This window comes from Topomyia yanbarensis, chromosome 2 (assembly GCF_030247195.1).
Source record: "Topomyia yanbarensis strain Yona2022 chromosome 2, ASM3024719v1, whole genome shotgun sequence".
In the NCBI taxonomy this organism is placed as follows: domain Eukaryota; kingdom Metazoa; phylum Arthropoda; class Insecta; order Diptera; family Culicidae; genus Topomyia; species Topomyia yanbarensis.
The window spans coordinates 343,716,102-343,733,088 of NC_080671.1; the positions used below are offsets into that span (position 1 = coordinate 343,716,102).

General features: G+C 43.1%; 1 protein-coding gene across 3 annotated transcripts in view; it reads right to left on the bottom strand.

The window, feature by feature from the left end:
- The window catches only part of LOC131684132 (calcium uptake protein 3, mitochondrial), a 266,088-nt gene that overhangs the window by 23,147 nt on the left and 225,954 nt on the right, over positions 1-16,987 (bottom strand). Inside the window, exons 2-7 of one of the 3 annotated variants that reach the window (XM_058966710.1) lie at positions 11,295-11,433; positions 10,777-10,887; positions 10,540-10,587; positions 10,393-10,475; positions 10,022-10,084; positions 2,258-2,380 (exon numbers count right to left, since the gene is read on the bottom strand). In XM_058966710.1, coding sequence (XP_058822693.1) covers positions 2,258-2,380; positions 10,022-10,084; positions 10,393-10,475; positions 10,540-10,587; positions 10,777-10,887; positions 11,295-11,433 — 567 coding nt within the window. The remainder of the gene's footprint in view (positions 1-2,257; positions 2,381-10,021; positions 10,085-10,392; positions 10,476-10,539; positions 10,588-10,776; positions 10,888-11,294; positions 11,434-16,987) is intronic. The other 2 variants (XM_058966711.1, XM_058966712.1) reach the window with 2 other exon arrangements.

Sequence of the window (16,987 nt, forward strand, 5' to 3'; positions counted from 1 at the left end):
GCCATAATAAAATCAACGTTGTCTTCAAATCATTCTTAAGGACACGTTTAATAAAAAGTGTCCTAATATTAGTGTAATGCTCATATGTCTATTAATTTGGTCCACCAAACGTGCATAGATTACACACTTAGTTTGAATTATTGAGTATTGGAAAATTTTACTTCGGTTTTCAACAGCAAGCCATTCGGTAATTAATTTAGTAAACCAATTCTGTTACCGAACTCTCCGCAATATTACGTTTTTATCCAAACGTCAAAAATACTCAGAAAATTTTCAGATGAGGATTGCTGACTTGTTCAGTAATTTGATCATTAAATTTGACGAATTGGTAGTGGAAATTAATTTACCAGCTTTTAAAGGTTGAACAGAAAATTAAAATTCTAACGAAAGTAATCTTACATTTCCTGAATTTGATTACGAATTTTACTCCGGAATTTCTGAACACAAAACATTCTCATTATCAAAAAATCTTCAGTAATTATCAATAAAGCCTAATTATTTCCACTTTTTCGCGATTGAATCTACACTTCCTTGCACTATCAGGCTTCTAATTATTATACTTGCGAGTCAAATCCTTTTTCCAAAATCGTCATGTGTAAAATTGCCCTAGTCAAGGAATAAATACACCTCAAACATAATGACAACCACAAAAATCTTACTATTACTGCTTTCACTGGGTTCTGTTGAAAATTCATGGTTTTACGAAATACTAAGAAGTATTCACAATGTGCAAACACGTCGTATTAATGTTTTTCCCCCGTAAATGGCGATTTAACAGATGGTTTGTTGTACGTGTTTTGTATGTTTTTGACGAGATTCGATGATGTTTAACTTTTTGCCGAACAAGTTAGTATTTTACTGAATGGTGGATAATTTACCGAAAAATGCAAAAGTAATAATAAATTCAATTAAAAATATTCCAGATTTTAGCAGCAAATTATTCGTAAATCTACCGAAGGCGCTGAAAAATGAATATGCTTTCGCAATTTTTTAAATCAATTGCTGATCTCCGTTAAATATTACTGTGCAAATCGTCAAATGAATTTACTGAACAACTTTGGGTTGGCTTAGTGTGTACATATAAATGGCTGGTTTGAATATGCAAAGTTTAAATAAAGCACTCATTTGATATAAAATATCGCCATTCTGAAACCATCTTATTTTATTGGCATTTTTTCACACATGCTCTTTCTGTAACTGAGCATCTGATGAGGAACACTCCCTCTTAAATTGGGCGAGAATTAATACTTTCGCATCCCCCTGCGTGGTAGATAGATATGCGTGAACACAAAAAAAATCTCTTGATTTTCGAGAGCGTGTTCTCTCGCTTTCGGTGGGAGCTAGCAAACAGCCCTACTGCGTTTAACTGTTTGCAAAGAAGAAAATGAGCTAATATCGAGAGCAGCAAGGAAGCCTGGTCCGGACATGTCACAGACTCAGGTGATATGCATTCAAAAATGCTAAAGCATCCTGACTCGTGCGATAGAAGACAAAGGGTTAAGTCGTCGGGAAACTATAGTTTCGCTTATGACTATTACACGCCTTTCTAAACTTTCTTCCTTCAGCTCCTTGCTCTCCCTTGAGTTGTATAGCTCTTAATATTGAAAAATACTTCACACCTTCCAATCCCTTGCTAATTAAATGTCGTTACAACATATAAAAAGGAGAAATTGACGCATTTTTAATCGTTAATAAAAAAAGAAAAAGACATACAGCATGGTGCACTTTGATGAGTAAAACATTACAATTCATTCAACTGTCATGTCGTAACCATAAAATGCTGAGAAAATACCATGCATTTTACGTTTGTCTTTCGCGGTGAACGGGATAACTCCTAGTGTTAGTAAATTTGATGAGTATATACAACAATCGTACAGTACCAAAAAACAATCACGAACATCAAACAAACATTTCAGTTTAGTCCACTACATGTCGGACGTGTCAGGTTCAGATTTTTAAAATTAGAATTACCTCAGCGCCGTTAGTAATCATTCACTTCGCGGAAACAAAATATCAGTGATAGCTTAGAAAGTGCAGGACTAGACGTGGAAGGTTGCAGATTCTTGGTTATTCGCAATAAATGCAGCATTGTGGTGGTAACAGAAGATTGGACAGCTTTGCAGCAGGAGGGACAGTGGGAATCTAACCCCAAACAGCAAACTAACTTTGAACAGCTGACAAATCACGCCAAACTATAACATTATTTTTGACTACTATGGGCGAGCTGTTTTTTTTTGTCGAGCAAGGAAAGACTTACGACACTTTTATTGCTACTCTTCACCGGGGGCGTTTGTTGATCAACGGCATCTTTGGATTTTTCGCGACGATTATGCCTCATCAAAAATTTGGCTTGGGCAGTAGTTGATATCAGGTTCAACAGCTGTGATAACGAGGATGTGCAGAATGATGAACATGCGAATTGGTGCATTTGGGATAGAAAATTTTCGAATTTTAGATTTGTTGCAATCATACACACACGGTGGTGTTTGTTAATACATATTTTGTAGTTGTTTAGTTCAACATTCAGGATTGAAAATCATTATTACCCTGCCTTGGGAGGGATTTCGAGATTGTTCACGCAGAGAAGATTAAAAGGTAAACACGGTAGAAATGTTTAGTAATCAATCATTTAAAATCATGGTTTTCTGTAACACGACACCTGATGTTAGGACTTATGATAGTTTGAGCACAGGAAGCCTGTAAGCTTTTATGTTTTTGTCCAATTTAGACAATAGCAGAATTTCTTGCGCAAACCACTTATCTGAAACCGCATTTTATATTAGTCAAAATTCAAGCGGGAGAACTTTTTTTTACAAATATGCAAGTTTAACTACCCACAAAAAATTATTTAAACAATCGTAAAGTATGAACTACTTATCGATGATATTTTTTATTTCGGTTCGTAGTTCAACAAACCTGTTTTAATCGACCTATTGGTGTTACCATTCTCATTTATCCAAACTATGATTCATTAGTTGGTAATGTTCAATATAATTGTAGAAATCTCGATAAACATATGATTACGGCTTAAAAGCCAATTGTAAAAACTCATTTTGAATGAAAATACCGGACAAACGGTTACTCGCCAGCCACAGATGTTAGTAGTAAACAAAAGTGAAATATTTTCTCTAGCATTTAGTACTGTGAATTATGTTTGGGCAGTAACGGTTTGTCCGGAGTTTCCCTTTAAAGAGAATTATGACAGTTGGCTTTTAAGCCGTAATCATATGTTTGTCGAGAAATGTCTATTACATTTTCATTACACTAAGCATGTATCCCACGATTACCACGATAGTCGACCCTGACACATTTTAAACAAAAAAGTACAATATTTAATTAGCTTAATTAGCATAAGTTCAATGTTATCTTCATGTGGTCATATTTTGAAATGCTGGAGGAATGGGTTTCAAAGGGATGGGTGGTGGTTGGAAGTTGACTGATGTGACTTTAATTGTGGAATATGCCCGGAAGCCGGGACTTCCGGAATTGTCGATAGTAGACAATTAAATTCAAAGAATGTGGTCATAGCTACTTTGATTGGTCATTAGTGATCTAGACGCGCAAACGCAACTAATGTTGTACCCATTCTAATATGTACTATAACTATATCATTGGGGCATCATAATGGTACCGGTTTATATGGGAATTTGCTGTATGACCGCACTCTTCGACCCATAACTCCGGAACCTGAAGTCGGATCAACTAAATGTTCAATGCCATTCAATTGAAACTAAGTTTGTGTAAATTGATTCAAACAGTTCTCTGTAAAACTTGCGTGAATTTAAATGACACACACAGGAAGGCAGCAGGTACAGAACACATATACACACACAGGGGGCAGCAGGGATAGGAGTTCAGGGACCTAACAACCCCCCCACCCTCTCCCTCTGGATCTATTGCGAGTTGGAGAGTTTTGCTAGAGTACTATGGGCTTTAACATCGTTGGGCTATGCACATCATGATCGACACCAGTAACATCTTGATTATGGCATATTGCTCATGGCAAACGACAGAACAGGACTTGGACCACGAATTGGACGGCAATTTTGGGCTGACAGTCGTACTGTTCTACTCCCTGAGTAAGGAAGGGTGTCATCGTCTTGAAACGGTGACTGGGCCAACGGTGCGATTGCCGCCGTTTCGGTAGAACCTTGACAAGCCTTCAGGTACGACGAAGCTCGTCACCAAACTTGGTTCAGCTATAACATTCTTGATCGACTCCGATCCGGCTCTGGACTCGATCTCTATGAAGGATCGCGTTCAACTCTCGATTGAGCTCACTTCATGCATAGATAACTAATGGATCACAATAGACGACAACATACAACGAATTGAGATAGCGACCTGGACGTGAGCCCTACCAGCATACAGACATCTAAAAAACTTAACGTAATTGGATTGGCACACAGAGCAAAGGAGGGCCGTGATTGCGTTTACAAAAAGTGGTAAACTAAAGAGATCACCGGTAGCTCATTCAGAGTGAGCCACGAAGAAATCAACGTGAGATGGGGTTACCGAAACGAGTGTTCACCTCGAGATCAGATAGCGACACCACCACGAATGTCTCACATCTTGGGAAGTCGTACTTGACGGAGGTGAGGAAAAAGACCGACGAGCTCTATGAGCTCGTGAAGAACAAGCACAATGTGCACACCAAAGCGAAGCAACTAATGACGAGTAACAGCTGCTGAACGCGAACAGATGGCGCTCTTGATGGGAGCTGAATCAGGAGAAAAAGTTCTGCTGGAAGCCCCAGAACACGCAACGACCAATACTAAGGTGATACCAAATACTCGCTCGGAGAAAAAAGTGAGGGACACGCCGGGGAGGCAAGGCGACCCTAAGAAGCAGAAGAGCGAGTAGGAGTGCATCACCGACTAGAGGAACGTTGGAAAAGACCGTGGTTGGTGCATCGTGGGAAGCCAGTAGGCGAAGCGGAAGAAACGGAAATAAAAGATAGAAAAAAAGAATGAACAAGAAAAGAAAACGCAAGCTTCTTCGGGAGTGGTACAGGGGAGATTCACTGATCATCGAAGCGAACGATAAGACGTCCTGTGAGGACCCAGAGATGAAGGAGTTGGGAGAGAATGTTGTTAAAATGAGGAGCACTCAGAAAGGTGAAATGATCTTCGAGCTGAAAAAGGATCCTTCCGTCAAGAGCTCGACCTACCGCGAGCTCGTTGCTAAATCCTTGGGCTGCGAAGGAAATCGTATGAAGACACTCAAAGGGCGGTGATTCGATTACTGGTGGTTGTTGCCAACAAGCTGGCGGAGACCGGCAAGATAAGTCGGATGGTCGGTTGCTTGCTGAGAGTTACCAAGCAAATGGAGCGATGCTTCAGGTGTTTGGACCTCGGACATCAAGCGAGGAACTGCAAATGCCCGGACAGGTCCGGACTGTGTTGAAAATGCAAAGGAAAGGGGTACATTGCTAGAGACTACACGAAGCAATCATGATTCATGATCTACAAACTGGAGGACGGAAACGACCACACGACGGACGGCTTCAAATGTCCTGCGTACAAAGGGCGAAGGCAGGCCAACAATGATGGAGATAACCCAGTTCAATCTCAATCATTGCGACATTGCTCAGCAACTCAGCAACTGTCAATAGAAAACGAAGTGCGACGTTACAGTTATTGCAGAGCCGTATCATTTTTATCCTGATACCGGTGGATAGTGCAGGGATGGCGACAATCCAAGTGATGGACGGTTTCCCTGTCCAAGAGGTGGTGGATAGCATCCACGAAGGTTTTATGATCGTCAGGATCAACGGCGTATTCGTCTGTAGCTGTTATGCTCCTTCACGGTGAACACCAGATCAGAACAATCTGATGCTGGATGCAATAATTGACCCGTTAGTAGGACGAACGCCTGTTGTTATAGGAGGAGATTTTAACGCTTGGGCCGTGAAGTGGGGCAGCGGACTGACCAAAACAAGAGGTTACAGCTTGTTGGAAGCCCTGGCGAAGCTGGATGCAGGAATGTGCAACCAAGGTTCCGCTTGCACATTCCGTAAAGACGGTCGGGAATCCATCATCGACATAACATACTGCAGTCCGTCACTGATGGATAACAAGAATTGGCGAGTTAGTGAGTAGTACACACAGTGACCACCATGCGATCCACTACACCATTGGTCCACGGTATAGTATTGTAGCGCGGAGTGTGAGGACTGACGAGCGGGAGTGGAAAATAAAAGACTTCGACAAGGACCTTTTGATGGAAACATTTCCTGCTGGCTGCCTCACTCTAATTCTGAATTCCGATTACCTGTCGGAAACAGTAGCGAGGGGATGTGACGTAAGCTTAGAAATGTGATGCGCGCTTAGAAAAACGGAGCCGAGGAACTGCCTGCGTCCGGCGTATTGGTTGAACGAAAGGCTCAGCATCCTCCAGGTTACCTGCCTAAAAGCCAGAAGAAGCGTTCAGAGAGCAAGATCTGAGGCAGCCAGAGAAGAGTGTACGATGACATTCCGGGCGGCACCAAGGCTGCTTTTAACCGTGAGACAGTGTTAAGCAAGTCCACCTGCTACAAGAAGCAGTGCAGAGAAGTAGACGCTAACCCCTTGGGAATGTTTGCCGTGTCGTGTTGGTCAGGCTCAAGGCTCCAACGACGCCAGCTGAAATATGTGCTGACAAAATGAATATTTTCGTGGTGGGTCTTTTCCCAAAGCATGACCCAACCGCCTGGCTACCTACACCGTAAGTAACGACAAGCTTCTTATAGTGGGAAAAGAGCTGAAAGCGAAGAAAGCTCCCGGTCTTTACGGTATCACAACGTAGCACTGAAGACCACGATCCTGGCGTTTCCGGACATGTTCAGGATAGTCCTGCAAAAATGCCTAGACGATGGTTGCTTCTTGGATAGATGGAAGATCCAAAAGCTGGTGTTGGTGCCAAAACCAGGGAAGCCACCAGGAGATCCAGCATCGTATCGGCCTATATGTCTGCTGGATATTCTGGGTAAGCTCCCGGAAAGGATCATCCTCAACAGGCTTACGAATTACGCTGAAAGTGAGAACGGACTATCGCAGAGGCAGTTCGCGTTTCGGAAATATCTACGGTGGACGCCATCCGCAGTCATCGCGAGCGCGGAGAAAGCATCAAAGCAAAAGAGAGGGGGTAATCGCTACTGAGCCGTGGTTATGATCGACGTGAAGAATGCGTTCAACAGTGTCCGCTGGGTGGATATCGCCATAGAATGCGGGTTCCGGACTATCTGTGCAAGGTTCCTAAAAGTTACTTTTAGAACCGTACGAAACGAGCATGGGACAGAGGTCGATTCGGGTCACTGCGTGAGTGCCTCAGGACTCCATACCCGGCCCAACGCTCAGGAATATAATGTACAACGGAGTGTTAATACTGGAACTGCCTAGGAAAATTGAGATCGTCGGCTTTGCAGATGACGTTGTCCTGACGATAACCGGTAAGATCCTTGAGGTGGGGGAGATGTTGACGGCAGAGACAATAAGCATCGTGAAAAGCTGGATGGCTGACGTCAAGTTGCAGCTGGTTCATCACAAGCCGAGGTGGTGCTTTTCGGCAACCGTAACAAAATCAGCGTGTCGAGATCAGAGTCGGGGTACAATATATCCCATCTATGCGCTAAAGCAGGGTGTGATGGTCGACGATCGGTTAAATTACAACTGCCATGTCGACTATGTATGTGAGAAGGCTCCGAGGACAAGTAACGGATTGGCAAGGTTCATGCTTAATCACGGAGGAGCAAGAGGCAGCACGAGATGTCTCATCCTCACAACTGAGGTATAGCGTATCGACCTTGGGTACTGCGCTGAACTCAAAGCGTAAAGAACGATATCGTCGGAGGTGGTAATCGGTAATTGCCGGGATGATTCCCATCTGCATCCCTCTGGCTGAGGGCGTGGAATGCTACCAGCGGAGAAATGCACGTAATGCAAGGAGACTGGTCCGAGCGGACTTGTTGGCTAAGTGGCCGCAAGAGTGTCTGCTTAGGTACATAAGAAGCATGGAGAGGTAAACTTCCATTTGACGCAGTTTTAATCTGGGCATGGATGCTTCCGGAAGTACCTGCATCGGTTTGGACATGCTTCTTCACCCCTTTGTTCGGAGTGTGTGAACGTACAAGAGACACCGGAACAGGTGGTCTTCGAATGATTTAGGTGCGAAGACGTTCGAAGGTGTATGTCTAATGTGACAGTTGACAATTCCGTCGAAGAGATGAGCCACGACGAGCATGTCTAGGATTACGAGTATACCTGGGATTACGAGTATACTCTCCGAGCTACAGAGAAAGTGGCGAAGGGACCAACAAAGTAGCGCCGTCTCGGGTTTTGGGAGAAATTCCACCGCCGGGGTACTCTTCTCCGGTGTATGCTAGGTCCACCGCCGGGGACTAGTTGAGTAGTACGCGACATAGCACCGAGTTCGCGTCGTAGGGGCGCCAGCGATCCGGACGTCAGGCCAAACCGTAATCGCCGGATCTACCTCGACACCCTACCGGGCAGCTCGTGAGTAGCTAAATCTACCGCCAGGATTAGAGCGAGTAGATCGCGTCAAATAGCTAGCAGTGGGTCGTTGGGGCGGCAGTGAACGGGAAACTATTCTCCACCCGGAATCGCTGTCTGTTGAGTAGGCTAGGTCCACCGCGGGGACTAGATCGAGTAGACCGGGACGAAGTAGGGAGCTAAATGGCTCATGGAAACGAACATCGGTATCGGGAGAAATCTACAAGCCGGGGAATTTACAGTAGGATAGATTCATCGCAGTGGACTATCCGACTATATCGTGGTAAAAAATGGTAGGTACTTGACTCACAAATCAGATATCGATACCGAGAGAAATTCCGCTTCCGCGGAGCTCTCAGTCGGAGTATGGTAGTTCACTGCCGGATAATATCCGAGTAAAGCCGGAGCTACATGGCTCAAAGAAGCGGGTATCGGTGTTGGGTGTAGGGTGAGTTCACCCCAGGGGACTCTCCGAGTAGATCGTGATAAGGCTATAAACTAAATGTCTTATGTAAACAGGAGCTAAATGGTTCATGAAATCAGTATCAAATCGGCGCACTGGGACGAGAGCTAAATGGCGGCGTAATAGATGGAGACAAGAAACAAGAGAAGAGTCGAGAGTTAAATGGCTCAAAGGTCGATCCATTTCATGGGCTGCGAGATAGAGCAGAAGAAAGAGGTGCGACGAACGCGCACTGAGTCCCCCACGAAGTAATACTTTGATGTAGTTCCTTGGAGAAGAAGAGCGAAAAAATAGTAAGGCGTGTTTCTAGTGGTTAAGCACGAAAGAGAGTCGTGAGTGCCACACAGTGCCAATACACTACAGGCCAGACTCACCATAAAGAAAAAAATTCCGATCTCGACGAACTGAATCGAATGGTATATGAATCTCGGGGTCTCGGTTAAAAAGTCGATTTTTAGAGTGATTGCATAGCCTTTCTTTATATAAGAAAGGCAAAACGAAAAAATACTTCTCCCTGCGAGTTCCAACGAATCTACAGATTTTATTTTGAAAATTGTAAAATTTATGCAACGATTTGTGAATTTTGTAAATTATATCATTTTTAGACAAATTAGAGACTATGAAAATGGAACAAAATAAAATTTTACAAATAGTACACGGGAAAATATAGCGATATGTTTACTGAATAATTGAAAAAAAAATTGAATCGGGCCAATACTTTTATGAAAATTCTTACTCGGTAGCAGTTTTAACATCAAAGTAATCAATAACATTTCAAGAATGCCAATGTTTTATGATCTCAAAATTAAAATTGTAACGTGTAGCTTCAGAATAAAAAGCAAAAATTCAATGTATATTCAGTAGATGCCTTGCAATTTATTCCACAAGAAAACAGCTCAATTTAATGCCTTGAGAGTAGAGGACCCTCTTAAATTCGATAACGATGCGGTTCCAGCTAAGCGTTGGCAGGCAGGTTATAAATTCACGGTAGTCACAAACAAGCGGTAGCTGTGAGGTGAGTGTGTGTGTGAAACGTTAGTAAAGTGGCACAAATATTGTTTGATCTCACAGCTTTCCTAGTCGCTTCATCTAGGTCACGATCCTTGAGTGATCCTCCGAGTAGCTGTCGAATCTGTATAGAACGAAAAATTTTGCGATGGCGGTTGTTTTCGTGGTGCAAATATGAGGCATGTGCCGAGGCAAACAACAAAAATCACAGTCGAACGTACAGAAAGTAGAAAAATGGCAAAAAACAAAAAAAAGAATAAAAGTTACAAAAGTAATTCAAATAAAAAAACACAATTTGATACCTTATAAAAAGGGATAATTTGTCTGATTGGAATATAGTTTATATTGCGCAGTGGGCAGCACAGTATTTATTTTCAAATTTTATATCGAAGAAATTTGCTTAACCAACGGTTAAGTTCAAAATTTACTTACCACCAGGAATTCATCTTTGTCCACTCGTTGATTCCCATCGGTGTCGAACATGTTAAAGGCAATCCGGAACCCAGAGTGTGGTTCTGAAAGAATCCATCATTATTTTAACGTTCGATACAAGTTCAAATAGTTTTCTGTACTACTCACTCGTTAATACCGACAGCAAGAATAAGTACTCCGTATAGGATATAATACCTAACGACGATATATGAAAAAAAACTATTACTACTATAATTACTAATGGTTTGCGGATTTCCGCTAGAAATGACGTCAATGCTAAGTATGCCACTAACAGGTTATACTGTGGCTCTTCTTTATTGAATCATTCGTGCTCAGAAAAATTCACAGCCCATTTCGAAAACTTATCCAATCGTAAGTACTTACCCTTATCGCGCAAACTGCGAAAAAGTTGCGATGATCCGTGCTTTAGCTGCGGTGTGGCGTCTTTTAGTTTCTGCACCTCTTCCGGAGTCAGCGTTTTTCGTTTGAGTCTTGCTGCGGTGAAGAAACCACAAAAGGATAATGAGAACCAAGGAAGAAAAATTTCCTTCAATGATCAGCAGCGCAGAAAAAAAACAAGCAAATTATCTTTCGTTAGTGTGAGAAGCTTGCGATTAGGCAAGTTGCTTCCAGAAATTAAAAGCATTTCCCCCGCGGGAAACCTCCTCCTTGTGGCAGATTTCCCCGTGATGGTCATTTCCAGAGCCAGCAAATGGGTGCGCGTGGGGTTTGATTGCAAACAGCCCGAGCGATTGCCGGCAAAAAATCAAAAGACTCTCCTCTGCCAGCGATACGTCCGGCCGGCCGGTCGGCAACTGCGTTGTAGGTCCTTATCAGTTCGGTGCTTGGTCTCGATGCCGCCTGCGTGGGATAAAACATCATTTTCGTTTTCGTTTGCTTACGTCTTGGCTCCTGTTCAACGACCGACTCCAGAAAGTCTTGCGGCGTCATGTAGATTTGACCATCGAACTCGACCGAGGCGAACTTGATGAAGCGGCGTTCGCGGGCCGTTAATTTTATGGCCTTATCGGCGACCTCATCCTACGAAAGGGAAATCGGAGAAAAAATGACATGGAATTAGTTCGGGCTAGTGAGGGTTTTCCTTAATGCCGGCGCCTGCAGTAAATTAGACGAAAAGTGGCAAACATATGTTTGAGATGCTTTCCTGACGGAAGATTTTAAGAATGAATGGGAATGCTAAAGACGTTCCTGTCCTCTTTGGGCTTGGGAGTCATATATTCCATGCCTCCCTGATCGTGAATATTTGTCCAACTTTATGGTAGTCACATTCAGAACAGTACCGCATCTGTCAGGAAACACTGCACTGTTGGTCTTTCCTGTTTGAAGAAGGCGCTTTTCTGAATGATGTTTTATTGTTTATGTAATTACCGAGAATGAGCAACACATACACTTCATGTTATCGTGAGTAACCATAAAATCACCTGTTTTGGCCAATCGTTTTGAACGTAATGATCTCAATTGTTCCATTTACAAAAACACTAGTATTTTGTGTATCCTTGTTGTAATATTGTCAACCTGGCAACAGCTTTAAGGTCAGAGTAAAATTTTCCGGTTATGTCATTTGTAATTTGTCATATTAAGAACAAAGGCATCTTTTTTATTCAATTCGTTTGTTTGAAAAGGCACGCTTGCGTTAATTCTTTGTTATACATTTTGATTTTTTTTAACCTAGGGGATTACTGCCTATAATCGCAAGTCAGTCCCATGTAGATAGGCAATCCCATAGAACATGGGACTGACTTGCGATTACGGGCAGGTTACACATTGATTTTTTTTATAATGAATCTAAGGAAATTTTATTGCTATCCTATACATATACAAGAGGGGATAACATAATATTCGTTAAATTATTGAGATCATTTAGTATTATTTTTTAAAGTAATACACTTTTGAATTTTTTAGGAGTAAGATTATTGGAGTAATTCATTATTGACTAAGGGTAATAAGTTTACAACCATATTAATACTAGCAATAACTAGAGGGAGGGGGCTATTCTTTATGAGTAGTAGTACAGTTCTCAACAAACATATTTTTTTTTTTTTATTCAAATCGTTTATTTGATAAGGCACGTTGCGTTAGCTTAAAGGTGCCAATTTTGTTTTGTTTTACATTTTAAATTGCTTAAAACTAGGGGATTACATATTGATTTTTTTAAAATGAAACTAATGCGATTTTATAGCTATCTTATATATCTACACAAGGGGATAATATTGTTTTCGTAAGATTAGGGGGGTCATTTAGTTTTTGTGGCAATATGGTTTGACATTTTTATCAGTGAGATTATTGGAGCAAATAATGTTTAATTAAGGGGGACAATTTTTTACGACTAACTTAAAACTAGGCATAACTAGAGGGCATGATTGAATTTTGTAAAGATTCGTAATTATAGTTATTTTTGTGGGTAGTAGAGTTGGGCAATTTCAACGAGATTATATAATATAATAGTTAAAACTAGAAGAGACAAGAAGAGCTAAATGCTTCGTGATGATATTGGGGGGGGGGGGGGGGTAGGGGTGTTACTTCTGGGTATAAGAGTCAGGGGAGGGAGGGTAGACAAAGATGGCAGGGAGAGAAAATTATTTCAGTTTCAGGCATCGTGAGATCAACGGATGGATTACAAACTCGGGTGGCCTTCATCAGGAGGTTTCATGTACTGGGACGCCGGGTGGTCCTCCTCAAGATGGCAGGGGTTTTTCCAGACGATTTCGTAGTACGGCTCAGATGTGGATCGGCTACATTTCGAGTTAAGCGTGTTATGTTCGTGCCGTAGGTCCCGTGTTTGTTGGCTCATTCGATACAGATGGTTTGATACAGGTGGAAGAGCGTTCTGAGAATGATAAGAAGATAACAAGGGGCAGTTAGACTTGTATATTGATGGTTTTCACAAAGGTGTATATAAGGGACATATAGAGAACATCGCGGCTTGCCAGCACATCTCGAACCGGGACGTTGGTTGGTCTTCCTCGGGCCCGCAGGGTATCCATTAGCCGAGACCTAGCGGAACTGTACTCGGTGCACGCCCAGACAATGTGCTCGATGTCGTGATAGCCGTCGCCACAAGCGCAGATACCACTATCCACGAGCCCAATACGCCGGAGATGTGCATCCAGCGTGTAATGGTTTGCCATGAGTCGGGACATCACACGAATGAAGTCACGACCCACATCCATCCCCTTGAACCAAGGCTTCGTCGATACCTTAGGGATTATCGAATGTAGCCACCTTCCCAGCTCTCCACTGCTCCACGAAGTTTGCCAACTTTCGAGGGTTCTCTGATGAGTAATACTGAAAAATTCGCTGAAGCAAATTGGTCTTTCGTAAACGTCTCCTTCTAAGGCACCCACCTTAGCTAAGGAGTCTGCCTTCTCATTGCCCGGAATGGAGCAATGAGAAGGGACCCATACCAAGGTAATCTGGAAAGAGTTGTCAGATAAAGCACTCAGTAGCTCCCGTATTTTCCCCAAAAAATACGAGGAGTGCTTGCCTTGTTTCATCGAGCGAATAGCGTCAATGGAACTGAGGCTATCCGAAACGATGAAGTAATGGTCTGCGGGTAATGTTTCAATGACTCCAAGGGTATACTGAATGGCAGCTAGTTCTGCGGCGTAAACTGAAGCAGGGTCACTGAGTTTGTAGGAGGCGGTGAACTTTTGATTGAAAATACCGAAGCCAGTGGATCCATCGAGGTTTGATCCGTCAGTATAAAACATCTTAGAACAGTCGACTTCTCGGAATTTATTATAAAAAATGTTTGGAACCACTTGTGGGCGTATGTGGTCCGGAATTCCACTAATCTCGTCTTTCATGGATGTGTCGAAGAAAACAGTAGATTCAGAAGTATTTATGAAATGCACACGGTTGGGATTGTAAGAAGAAGGGTTAATATTCTGCGCCATGTAGTCAAAGTACAGGGACATGAAACGGGTCTGAGAATTGAGCTCAACAAGCCTTTCGAAATTTTCAATCACGACCGGGTTCAAGATATCGCATCGAATGAGCAATCGATATGAGAGTTCCCAAAATCGATTTTTCAACGGGAGAACGCCCGACAGCACTTCGAGACTCATCGTATGGGTCGACTGCATGCACCCTAAGGCGATACGCAAACAACGATACTGAATTCTTTCGAGTTTGATGAAATGTATGTTCGCGGCGGAGCGAAAGCAGAAGCATCCGTATTCCATTACCGACAGTATCGTTGTTTGATACAACCTAATTAGGTCTCCTGGGTGGGCACCCCACCATGTTCCGGTTATTGTACGAAGAAAGTTGATCCTTTGTTGGCATTTCTGTTTCAGATACCGAATATGGCATCCCCAAGTACCTTTCGAGTCGAACCAGACCCCTAGATATTTTACTGTGAAGACCTGAGCGATAGTTTGACCCATTAATAGAAGCTGTAGTTGTGCTGGTTCACGCTTCCTTGAAAATACAACTAGCTCAGTTTTCTCCGTGGAGAATTCGATACCCAGCTTAATAGCCCAAGCAGACAAATTGTCCAGGGTATTCTGTAATGGTCCTTGTAGATCGACAGCTTTGGGTCCCGTAACAGACACCACGCCATCGTCTGCAAGTTGCCTTAACGTGCAGGAATTGTCAAGACATTCATTAATGTCGTTGACATAAAAATTGTATAAAAGGGGGCTTAGACATGAGCCCTGGGGAAGGCCCATGTAGCTAAATCGTGATGTCGATAAGTCACCATGCGAAAAATGCATGTGCTTTTCCGACAACAAGTTTAGTAAAAAGTTGTTTAAAGTCGCTGAAAGACCATGCTGGTGCAGCTTCTCTGAAAGAATGTTGAACGAAACTGAATCAAAAGCCCCCTTAATATCTAGGAACACTGATGCCATCTGCTCTTTGCTAGCATAGGCCATTTGAATTTCAGTTGAGAGCAACGCAAGACAATCGTTCGTCCCTTTGCCTTTGCGAAAGCCAAATTGTGTATCTGACAGTAAGCCATTTGCTTCGACCCAATTGTCGAGGCGGGATAGGATCATTTTCTCGAACAACTTCCGGATACAGGATAGCATTGCGATCGGACGGTACGAATTGTGGTCGGAGGCTGGTTTTCCTGGTTTTTGGATGGCGATGACCTTCACTTGTCTCCAATCGAGTGGGACAATGTTAGCCTCGAGAAACTTATTAAATAAGTTCAACAAGCGTCTCTTGGCAGAGTCAGGCAGATTCTTCAACAAGTTGAATTTGATTCTGTCTGGCCCCGGAGCTTTATTGTTACACGACAAGAGAGCAAGTGAGAACTCCACCATCGAAAAAGGTGTTTCGTTCGCGCTATCGTGAGGAGACGCGGCGCGGTAGATCTTCTGTGCCGGGGCGGAATCCGGACAAACCTTCTTGGCGAAATCGAATATCCAACGGTTTGAATATTCCACGCTCTCATTAGTACTGTTTCGATTTCGCATACGTCGGGCTGTTCCCCAAAGAGTGCTCATCGATGTTTCTCTCGTTAATCCGTCGACGAACCGGCGCCAATAATCGCGTTTTTTGGCTTTCATCAAACTCTTCATTCGCTTGTCTAACGTCGCGTACTGTCGAAAACTGGCGGGTAACCCGTCGTTCCGGAAGGTCTTAAACGCGGCGGCCTTCTCTGCGTACACGTCTGAGCACTCTTTATCCCACCAGGGATTGGGAGAACGTTTTTGTATGTTCGCGCCGGGTACTGGCCTAGTCTGAGCTTGATTCGCGCTGTCGAGAATCAAGCCAGCCAAAAAGCTGTACTCTTCCTCCGGAGGAAGTTCTTGGGTAGATTCGATGTTGTCGGATATCGCGGCAGCATAGCTCTTCCAATCGATATTTCGTGTGAGGTCATACGAAATATTGATTGATTTCAATGGCCTTGAACCGTTATTGATTGAGACTACAATCGGCAGATGGTCGCTGCCGTGGGGATCAGGAATTACCTTCCACGTGCAATTTAACCGCAGCGATGTTGAGCAAAGGGACAAGTCTAAGGCGCTCGGGCGCGCTGGAGGAGCAGGAATCCGTGTCATTTCACCCGTGTTTAAAATTGTCAAATTGAAGTTATCGCAAAGATCCTGAATTAAGGAAGACCGGTTATCATCATAGAGGCAACCCCATGCTGTACCGTGAGAGTTAAAGTCTCCTAAAACTAGTCGCGGTGCAGGCAGGGATTCTAAGATGTCTTGTAGCCGTCGGTGCCCAACCGCGGTGTTGGGGGGAATATATATGGAAGCTATGCAAAGGCTTTTGCCTTTGGTTGTTACTTGACAAGCGACAACTTCAATACCTGTTATCGAGGGAAGGTTAATTCTGTAGAAGGAATAGCACTTTTTGATCCCCAAAAGCACTCCTCCATAGGGGGTGTCTCGATCCAGGCGAATAATATTAAAGTCGTGGAAGTTGAGTTCTATGTCGGAAGTTAACCAAGTTTCACATAATGCAAATGCATCGCAACTCAAATTATTTATTAAAATTTTGAAGGAATCGATTTTCGGGATGATACTTCTGCAATTCCACTGTAGAACAGTGATCAAATCCGTGACCTCGTTCGATGAGTTAGCCATCGAAGGATACAATCGCTGAGAGGAGGGGC